Consider the following 11,026-nt stretch of genomic DNA (forward strand, 5'->3'; position numbering starts at 1 on the left):
TACATAAATATTTTTTAATTTAAAGGGGAGGTGCACAGCACACCTTCCTCCACTGGGAGAAAGGAGATCCAATTCCCACTCCCCCAAACACACATAGGTACATATTGAGAAAGAAACAGCTAGGGTGGAGGTGAGCAGAAGGCCCCTTGGGAGGCATCGACAGCTGCAAGGGGTTTGGAGGTGTGGAGCTCATCGCCTCTGGAGGTGGGTGGGGGCAGGAGAAGAAAAGTGTCAGGGCTCCAGAGGAAATAGGAGAAGCTGGTCCGGAAACAGGCAGATGAGAAAAGTAACAGAAAACCTAGAAAAGAGATGAAAGGAAGGAAAGAAAAGAGAGAGCTGAAAAAGAGGAACAGCTCAGGGGTGAAAACAGACTGTGGGCAACAGAACAAAATAGGAAGGAAACAGCCAGAGGGAAAGGGAAGAAGATGCATCAGGGAACTGGGAAAGCGTGCGATGAATTTAGAAAAAAAGTAAAAGCGGGAGGAGGGGAGACAAGAAGAGAAAAACAGAGGAAATGAATACTCAATAAAGAAAACTCGGGGGAGAAGGATGAAAAGGTTGCAGAAGGAAACGGAGCCTTTTGGACGTCTTAGACGTTGACAAAAACCAGGTGGGCAGAGTACACCAGGTCGCCCACATAGGCCAGCAGGTTGACAGCAGTCAGGATGGTCACAGCCAGTCGGCGGTCCCAGCTACACACATGGTAGGGGTTTCTGTCACTGCAGCTCACATCTACTGCCCGCCGGACCTGGGCGCTATACTTTTCGCCGAACTGGTAGAGAGGCCAGAGGACAAGGGCAGTGGCATAGAGGGTGACGGACAGCAAGGCCAGTCCCAGCAGGAACCTGGGGAAGGGGATGGGCAGCATGTTGGTGCAGTGCCCCAGGCTCAGCAGGATAGTGAGGGCCGCCAGGACGAAGCAGATGGCGTACACCGCCACGCACCACTCCAGGGCCGGCCGGTTGTGGTACAGATAGGGGCTGCTGATGAACACGAAGATGATACAGGCTACGAAGGTCTCCAGCACCTTCAGCAGCCCCAGGTGGGTGGCCATGTAGCCAGCAATCTCACCAGGACTAGCCCAGGTCCGGGCTACTTCGGTGGTGTAAGCCACACAGGCGATGCAGGAGAAGACGGTGGCGGTGATGGCGTGGTCGCGGGTACGGCCGTGGGACAGGAACTGCACGTAGGTGGTGGGGTAGATGATGGAGGCCAAGAGGCAGGAGAGGGCTGAGTAGCAGGCGAAGGTGATGGGGAAGTTGTGCCAAAACAAGGGGAAGCGGGCGTAGAATCCGCCCAGCTCCACAAGGAGGATGACCAGGGTCATGGCGAAGCAGAAGCACCAGATGAACATGGACAAGTTACCCATGGGTCCGGCCCAGGCGGCTGCACTGGCCACCAGCGAGAAGGCCACACAGGTGGACAACAGCTCCAGCAGGCGGAGGAGGCCCAGGGGATGGGTCAGGGCCCGAGGGGACCCTACGACGGTTGGGGACCCCACAGTGGTCGTGACGGTCGTGACGGTTGGGGGGGTAACAATCACCTGCATGGCAGCGGTCCTGGCTCAGGAACTCACGGAGAAAGCGCTGGTTGTGGGAACGGATTAAGCCACATGCCTGGAAAAGGCTGGGTAGAGCGCCAGAGAGCGAGAGAGGATGTCAGTGTCCACTGAGACTGGGCTCCTCCCTCCTGGCACCCGCCTCCCGGCGGGACAGGAACCTGGCACGGAGCCCGGAAAAGGTGTGGCTTTGACCCCAGGGAAGTCCTGCCCCTTTCCTTCTTCCGGTTCCACTACGTGTATGGGCCGCGGGCGGAGGGAACGCAGCGGAAGTGCACGCCCACGGGCAGGCGTGCGTGCGTGTGTGACGGTAAGCCTGCTCTGACAGGCGCCTGGGGGCAGCGCTCCGGGGTGGGCGGTCCAGTCAGGCCCGGCTTTCCTCACCTTGTAAAGTCAGCCTAACCATCACTTTTAATTTTTAGTTTGTTTGAGGCAGGGCCTCACTCTGTTGTTCAGGCTGGAGTGCAGGGACACGATCAGGGCTTACTGCGGCCGTGACCTCCCAGGCTCAGGTGGTCCGCCCACTTCAGCCTCCCAGGTAGCTGGGACTACAGGCACCAGGCACCACCTGCCTGGCTAATTTTTGTGTTTTTTAGCAGAATTGGGATTTTGCCATGTTGCCCAGGCTGGTCTTGAACTCCTGGGCTCGAGTGATCCACCTGCCTCAGCCTCCCAAAGTGCTGGGGTCAGAGGCGTTGGAACCAGAGCAACTTCATCTTGAATAGGAGCTGAGTAAAATAAGGCCACACCTGCTGGGCTGCATTCCCAGAGGTTAGGCATTCTAAGTCACAGGATGAGATAGGAGGTCAGCACAAGATACAGGTCATAAAGACTTTGCTGATAAAACAGGTTGCAGTAAAGAAGCCGGCTAAAACCTACCAAAACCAAGATGGTGATGAGAGTGTCCTGGTCCTCCTCACTGCTACACTCTTACCAGTGGCACGACAGTTTACAAACGCCATGGAAACCTCAGTAAGTTACTCTATATGGTCTAAAAAAGGGAGACGTGAATAATCCACCCATTGTTTAGCATATAATCAAGATATAAACATAAAAATGGGCAACCAGCAGACTTCTGGGCTGCTCTGTCTGTGAAGTAGCCATTCTTTTATTCCTTTACTTTCCTAATCAACTTGATTTGACTTTATGGACTGTCCTCGAATTCTTTCTTGATCGATATCCAAGAACCCACTCAGGGTCCAGATGGAGACCCTCTTCTGGTAACAATGGGATTACAGGCTCGAGCCACCATGCCTGGCTGTTATTATTATTGATCTATGGCCAAGGCTGGCTCCAGGAAAATCTGCAGTCATACATTCCTTTGCTTGTCATTCTTTGGAGTCCACACCCAAAGCTTGTTGAGACCACAGGCTGTGGGGAAGTGGAGGGCTGAAAAGCCATACACTCACCTGCAGCTTTTCTTTTCATCTGCTTTGTGCAGCTCTACTCCCTCAGGTCATCTACCCTTGGATGAATAAGTGTCCTGGCTCTCTTATAGACCCTAGGTTCAAGGTTCTTCATATCCATGCACTTGTTTATTCATTCATAAATTCATTCATTTATGTACTTCCTCATTCAAAGCAATACTTAGGTATTAAATATACTGAAAAGATTCTTTCTTGAGGCAGAAATAATTTGTATTCAATCATATAAACACAACTGTTTCATTCTGTTTTGTTTTGAGAGTGAAAGTGTGTATTTTAAAGAGGTAGGGAAAGACCTCAGAGAGAACTGCATGTTGATTCTGAGAAGTTGTGGAAGCAGTAAAGAAGCTGGCTGAAATCCAAGAAAACCAAGATGGCGATGAGAGTGTCCTAGTCGTCCTCACTGCTACACTTCCACGGGCGCCATGACAGTTTACAAATGCCATGGAAACTCCCTTACAGTCCAAGCTGTGTGTGGGAGCAATTGCGCCATTGGGGTGCTAGGAAATACCAGCAGCACCCAGACTCCAGAGCCCAGGTTCTGCCCAGCACAGAGCAGACGTTTGCTCATACTACTTCTCTTCACCATATGTTTACATTAAATGAGCATCTGTGTTCATCACATTATTGGGCAGGTAGCCATGCTCAGTATAAATAATTTATTTGTTTGAGGGTGTGACCAGTTTACACGGGGTGAGAATTTCAGTTGAGTCACTGGGTTTGAAATCCTAAGTAGAAAATGTTATTTTCATAGAGCAAAAGAATGAAGAAACTTGTAAACTTTGTAAACTTGTATTTGTTGTTTTTGTATCACTGAGGCTCTTGCTCATTGATGGTCAGCAAATCGAGGTCAGGCTTTCAATATGCTCACTATGCTGGGTGCTGCAGGAAGTGACAGGCTGCTGCTAGTGTTACCCACATAATGCAAAGTTGCTGCAAAAAGCTCTTCCAGTCTTTTCTATGTGGAATATAGTAACTAAAGGATGGAATCTATGGCCAGGTGTGGTGGCTCACACCTGTAATCCCAGCACTTTGGGAGGTCGAGGCAGGCGGATCACAAGGTGAAGAGGTTGAGATCATCCTGGCCAACATGATGAAACCCCATCTCTACTAAAAATACAAAAATTAGCCAGGCGTAGTGGCGCAGGCCTGTAGTTCCAGCTACTTGGGAGGCTGAGGCAGGAGAATTGCTTGAACCTGGGAGGCGGAGGTTGCAGTGAGCCGAGATCGCATCACTGCACTCCAGCCTGGGTGACAGAGCAAGATGCTGTCTCAAAAAAAAAAAAAAAAAAAAAAAAAAAAAAAAAAAAAAAAAAAAAAAAAATAGAATCTAGTGACTAAAGAGAACATCTGAGGGCCCTGGTTTACAAAAGATGTCCTCATTCACCAGTGTTCTTTTTAAAATACGTATCTAGGTGAATACATAACTGATAATTATAACATGTTCAATTTGGTCAGTTTGCTTGTTTTTTTTTTTTAAATGTATCTGACATTCACCTTTCATTGCTGATTTTAAGAAGTGATTTTGTATATGTTGCCTTAATTGATTTGGATGTTGCGTTTCCATAAATGTCTGAGACATATCTTCTGTGTGCATTATACTGTCAAGCTTTAGGAGTTTAGTTCTTATCTCTACCTTGAGGGACCAGAGTGGACCTGTGATTCAGAAAGGATGCCTGCACACTGGCACTTATTGTAGTCAAGGTTTTTGTTGCGGAAAACCTTAGCAAATAATTTTCCTAGCTTTAAAACATATTAGATTTTATTGCAAAAGTGTTTGCAACTAGAAGAAATTACAAAAGAGAAAATAAAATCACAATCTGACTGTGTGTAAACATACATAACTATTGCCTTCCTTAACACTTCTTCCCTGGGTCATTTTAACAAAATTATATTCTCTTTGCTCACTCTGCATTCTATTTGAAATTTTAACCATATCATTATATATATTTATTTATTTAGAGGCAGGGTCTTAGGTCCTGCCCTGTTACTCAGGCTGGAGTGCAGTGGCACAATCATAGCACATTGCAGCCTTGAACTCCTGGGCTCAAGCAGTCTTTCTGCCTAAGTCTCCCAAGTAGCTGAAACTACAGGTGCATGCTACCATGCCAAGCTAATTAAAATTTTTTTTTTGTTTTGTTTTGTTTGTAGAGATAAGCTCTTATTACATTGCTCATGCTGATCTTGAATGCCTGGCTGATCTTCCTGCCTCAGCCTCCTAAAGTGCTGAAATTACAGGCACGAGCCACTGTGTGTGGCTCACAATGCTTTTTGAAACAATTATTTTTAGTGGCTGCATAACATTCTGTTCTTTGAATAGATAGTTTACTATTTATCCCTTATGTTTGGTCATTTCACTTGTTCCTGAGTTTTTTTTGAATTATTGACAATGTTATAAATAGAAAATAAGTGCAGGTATGATTTATAGATGGTACTAATAGCATTCTAAAATGTTGGTATTAATCTGGATTACAGCCAATTCCTAATCTGGATAATATTCCAACATGCTAATCCTTATCTGGATTATGGCCCCTTTTCAAGTCTATCTTTCCTGCCTGTCTCTCATCTGCCTCCATCCTGGGAAAGCTTTTCCTTAACTTCAGGACGTACAGGGTTCCAGTCCCAGGCTCTGCCCCTCACAGTTAGTAGAAGGTTAGAAGTTTATGCATGATAACTAACTTTTGTCTCATGATTAATATGTAGCTTGGTTTGAAGCTTGTTCCTAAGATTACACCACAATCATTTTTTCAACGAATATAGACACATTCTTAATTCAGTATTCTGCTTCTTTGTTTAGTGGGCTACTCTTTACGACCCAAAAAGTCCAGATAATACTGCAGAAAACAGTACAAACCCTTTCAAGTATATTCTCTTATACTCATGGTTACTTTCTAGAATAAATACTGAGAATATTCCACCTCATTCCATTAAGTAGTTCTTATGATTTAAAAGAATCATAGAACAAAAGAAGAAAATAAAAAGACAAATCAAAATGGAATCATGAAAAATAAATCCTAAGAGTTTATGCCTAAGGGAAAGCTATAGAAACACAGAGTGGCCCAGATGGCCCCAAAAGTTATGAATGTTGAGCTTGAATTAGGCCCCGAACTGCTAGATCAAAATGAGAATGATGTTCTGTCACATAATTCACAATAATCTCAAACTGAAAACATACCCTACATTATGGGTTAAAGCAATTTGTGAAGCACTGAAATAGTTTTACCTTATTCAGCCTACCCTTGTAAATTTTATTAAAGGCACCTAGAATATTTTATGATTGTTGATGATTAAAGGCATCCTAAAATATTTTATGTCTGTCTTCCCACTGAGGCACATACCATGAAAAACAGAGAAGTAAAACACAGATATGGTGACCTCCAGTGTACATTCCAGATGTCTATGGTTTGTTCATTTGGGTCTGATCTGAGACTGCAAACCTCTCTTTAAATTTATATATTCATTTTTGACTAGATGATATATTCATATCACATGGTTCAAAATACACAAGGCCCAAAAGGACATATAGTAAACATCTTCCTCTCATCTCTGTCCCACAGCCACCCAGTTCCTCCCCTAGAGGAAACCCATGTTACCCAATCTTTTTGTGGGGTCTTGAGGATTAGTTGAAATCATCGAATGAGATCAAGAAAAAATAAGTACAATTTATCAGATGATTTCAACACTTGGCTTGGAGAAAGAGGAATGCCAATAGCTGCACTCCCAAAATGTTGACTCAGTTTAGCTTTTCTGATTTCTGTGGACACCGCTGCTTCCTGGGCATGTTACCCATAAAGTTACACTGAGCTCCCTGTGCTTGGCTTAGTGCTCTGCTCCCACTATCTTGAAATTCAGAATGATTTTTGAACACGGGACCCTGCATTTTCATTATGGGCTGGGTCCCACTAATTATGTAGCTAGTCCTATTGGTGATACTTTTGAGATTAAAAACGATTGGATAATTTATGACTCAAGTAGTCCATGATTGACATGGGACAGTTGCTTGCTTTGAATAAAATTCGTATTCTTACCTGTCTCTGAGGTTCACAGTGTTGAAACATTTGCTAAAAAGGTGAGAAACCTCTTGATAGAAAAATGTTCTAAAAAGAAACCTCTTGATAGAAAAATGTTCTAAAAGAATGGGAAAATACCAAACTGAATAGTAATGAGCTGCTTTTGAATATTAAATTCCAGATAGATATGTTATGTTCATACAATTGTATGTTTAATATTTACTGTATTCTTTAAGACTAGATAGGTTTGTTTTTGGCAATTGACATTTTAACCATAGCTCATGGCTAAAGTTAAACTTAAAAATGGCTACTTAATGTATATTTTGTACTCACGTTATTTTTGCATGTGTTTGTAGGTTTTTTTTTTTTTTAATGTATTTACCACAGACACTGAATATTAAGTTCTGATCTCAGTTATTGCTGGAGATGAAGGGTGGATATTACCCAGAAAGGTTATGTACAAATGGAGTTGTTTCACTCCCAACAGGAATTTTTCTAAGTAAAAGGGTTTAATCTGGCTCACTTACTACCATAGAGCAGAAAGAAGCTGATTCCTTGGGGAACAGTACATGCAGAGAAAACAAGTTCAGACACAGGTTACTTGGTGAGTTAAGGGAAGAGCTGTAGGACTTCAGGATTGAGGCCATTATTTTGCAGAGCGTATTGGAGAGGAGTCAAGGCTTCAGTAGAAATCCATCTATAAATATGCAGTACCCTGTGGCTGTGCTTTGAACATGGGTACTTACTAAGTCTTCATAATAAGGGGTATGAGGCCAGAAGTTGGCCATCCAGCCTAGTGCAGACCTCATGGGGGTAGGGTTGCCAGATAAAATATAGGACACCCACCTAAATTTAAATAAACAACAAATAATTTCCTTAGTATAAGTATGTACTAATAATGTTGCATAATTTTTATTTAGTATAAGCATACTAAATAAAATGAAATATACTAAATATAACATTTGAGACATAGTTATACTAAATATAATATAAATGAATATACTAAATATAACATTTGAGACATATTTATACTAAAAAATCATTAATTTTTTGTCTGAAATTCAAATTTAACTGCATTTCCTGTATTGTTACCTGCTAAATCTGGTCATTCCATTTCTGGGACAAGAGAAGCATGAGAATTGCAGAAGTTACAGCCTCGACTGAAACTAACCTTCATGCTGCTTAGGGTCAAATGCTGCGTCATAGTGGGGAAGACCTGAAAGTTAGTTAAGAACCCACTGCACACTTGTCATACAGGTTGAATATCCCTTATCTTGAGATGCTTAGGAGTAGAGTGTTTTAGATTTTGGATGGTTTCAGATATTTGCATATGTATTAATATAATGTGATATCTTAGGGATGGGACCCAAGTGTTAAACACAGTGTTTTTTTTGTGGTTTATATGTATTGTATATATGTATCTTGAAGGTAATTTTATACAATATTTTAAATAATTTGTGCATGAAACAAAGTTTGTGTGCACTGATCCATCAGTATGCAACCCATGTGGACACTATGTGGTTGTTTGGCCTCACCATAATTCCTGACTCTGAATTTATATGCTACCAATAAGCAATCATTTTCTTACACTTATTCATATATAAGTACTTAACCATAAAAAGTGTGATATACTGGCTGGGTTCGGTGGCTCATGCCTGTAATTCCAGCACTTTGGGAGGCCGAGGTGGGCAGATCATGAGGTCAAGAAATCGAGAACATCCTGGCCAACATGGTGAAACCCCGTCTCTACTAAAAATATGAAAATTAGCTGGATGTGGTGGCGTGTGCCTGTAGTCCCAGCTACTCGGGAAGTTGAGGCAGGAGAATTGCTTGAATCTGGGAGGTGGAGGTTGCAGTGAGCTGAGATTGCGCCACTGCACTCGAGCCTGGCGCCTGGCGATAGAGTGAGACTCTGTCTCAAAAAAACAAAAAAAGTATGATATACCATTAATACAGTGAAAAAAATAATGTGTCCAGGATAAGTAAGCAGCACAATAGCATCACTAGAATACCTGTAATCTGCTGTTAAAATTCAGCAATAATGAGTGACAGGTTTTCAGTCTCCACCTATGATGCTATGTTTTGATTAAATGGTTGCTATATACTGGTTTTTTTTTCTTTGTAAGAGGAAACATCAGAAGCATTGAAAGACCAGAAAGTGATTCCTCTAGGGATGAGAAGGCATTCTGCTGGATGTCCTTTTAAAAATGTTCTTCCAAAGTCATCTGCCTCATTAACAACATTTTTGTCTTGAAAGTCTCCTTTGATTTTATGAACTGACATTTTTTCTTCTGTTATGAATGAACACTGTTCTAGTCCTTCAATAACCACATCACACATTTTCACCATGTTATCTATAGATACTTTTTCTGTAGTGTTAATGTAATCTACATTATCACTGTTATTATGATCACTTGATTCAAAACTATTTCAGGCTGGGCACGGTGGTTCACGCCTGTAATCCCAGCACTTTGGGAGGTGAGCAGATCACCTGAGGTCAGGAGTTCAAGACCAACCTGGCCAACATGGCAAAACCCTCACTCTACTAAAAATACAAAAATTAGCTGGGCATGGTGGTGAGTGCCTGTAATTCCAGCTACTCGGGAGGCTGAGGCAGGAGAATTACTTGAACCCGAGAGGTGGAGTTTGCAGTGAGCTGAGATTGCCCCACTGCCCTCCAGCCTGGGTAAGAATGAAATTCTTCTTCCAAAAAAAAAAAAAAAAAAAAAAAAAAAGAACCCCAAACTATTTCAGTTATTTCACCACCAGTCAACCAGTGAATGAACAAGTGGGGCCTCATTATTGATGTTAAAAACTTGTTTGATCTCCATGTCCTGACACACTCTGAGGGTGTGTGTGAGTGTGTTTTTGGTATATGTTTTGGTACCACCTCTATTTTTGGTATATGTAAGATAGACATTATTTTATCTCACTTGACATATAGGATCCTTCAGAATCACCACCTCTTTCATCATCATCACTGAACATAGTTGTATGCCAGAGGTTGTGCTAGGCATGCACAACTGTGTCTTTAATCTCTGTGTTCCAACAGTTGGCAGTAGCATATGTGGCATCCTTCATGCTAAATTCCTTTTGGAAACTTTCCACATTCATGCCTCTGTTCACTGCTGCTAGCATGCTGTTCAAGAAAGTGTTTTTATATTTACTCTTTATTGACTAAAGGATACCCTGGTCACATGACTGCTTTTGGCAGTATGGTCATTTTCACAGTATTGATCTACCCATTCATAAGCATGGGATGTGTTTCCATTTGTTTGTGTTGTCTATGATTTCTTTCAGCAGTATAGAGATCTATTAGTTTTTGATGTTTTGAATATGACCATTCTTGTAGGAGTGAGGTGGTATTGCACTGCAGTTTTGATTTGCATTTCCCTGATAATTAGTGATGTTGAGCATTTTTCCATATGCTTGATGGTCATTTGTATATCTTCTTTTGATAATTGTTTATTTATGTCCTTTGCCCACTTTTTGATGGGATTGTTTGTTTTTTTCTTGCTGATTTGTTTGAGTTCTTTGTAGATCTGGGTATTAGTCGTTTTCCAGATGTAAACATTGTGAAGATTTTTCTCCCACTCTGTGGCTTGTCTGTTAACTCTGCTGTTTCTTTTGCAGTGCAGAAACTTTTTAGTTTAATTAAGTCCTATCTGTTTATCTTTGTTTCTGTTGTATTTGCTTTTGGGTTCTAGGTCAGGAAGCCTTGCCTAAGTCAATGTCTAGAAGGGGTTTTCCAATGTTATCTTCTAGAATTTTTATGATTTAAGTCTTTGATCCATCTTGAGTTGATTTTTGTATAAGGAGAAAGATGAGGATCCAGTTTCATTCTTCTACATGTGGCTTGTCATTTATTTCAGCCCCGTTTGTTAAATAGGGTATCCTTTCCCCAGTGTATGTTTTTGTTTGCTTTGTTGAAGATCAGTTGGCTGTAAGTATTTGGCTTTATTTCTGGCTCTTTTATTCTGTTCCATTGATCTATGTGCTTATTTTTATACTGGTACCATGCTCTTTTGGTGACT

The 11,026-nt window shown here is 42.1% G+C and overlaps 1 protein-coding gene across 1 annotated transcript; it reads right to left on the minus strand.

The window, feature by feature from the left end:
- Positions 1-1,772, minus strand: LOC108308828 (myeloid-associated differentiation marker-like). Its single transcript, XM_017534833.2, has one exon. The coding sequence runs from the start codon at positions 1,547-1,549 to the stop codon at positions 590-592; it is 960 nt and encodes a 319-aa protein (XP_017390322.1). The 5' UTR covers positions 1,550-1,772; the 3' UTR covers positions 1-589.
- Between the last annotated feature and the right edge of the window lie 9,254 nt (positions 1,773-11,026).

Source organism: Cebus imitator, unplaced genomic scaffold (genome assembly GCF_001604975.1).
Source record: "Cebus imitator isolate Cc_AM_T3 unplaced genomic scaffold, Cebus_imitator-1.0 Scaffold88, whole genome shotgun sequence".
NCBI classification, from domain to species: domain Eukaryota; kingdom Metazoa; phylum Chordata; class Mammalia; order Primates; family Cebidae; genus Cebus; species Cebus imitator.

Coding starts and splice junctions, on each gene's coding strand:
- LOC108308828 (XM_017534833.2), bottom strand. CDS start 1,549: ATGCAGGTGATTGTTACCCCCCCAACCGTCACGACCGTCACGACCACT.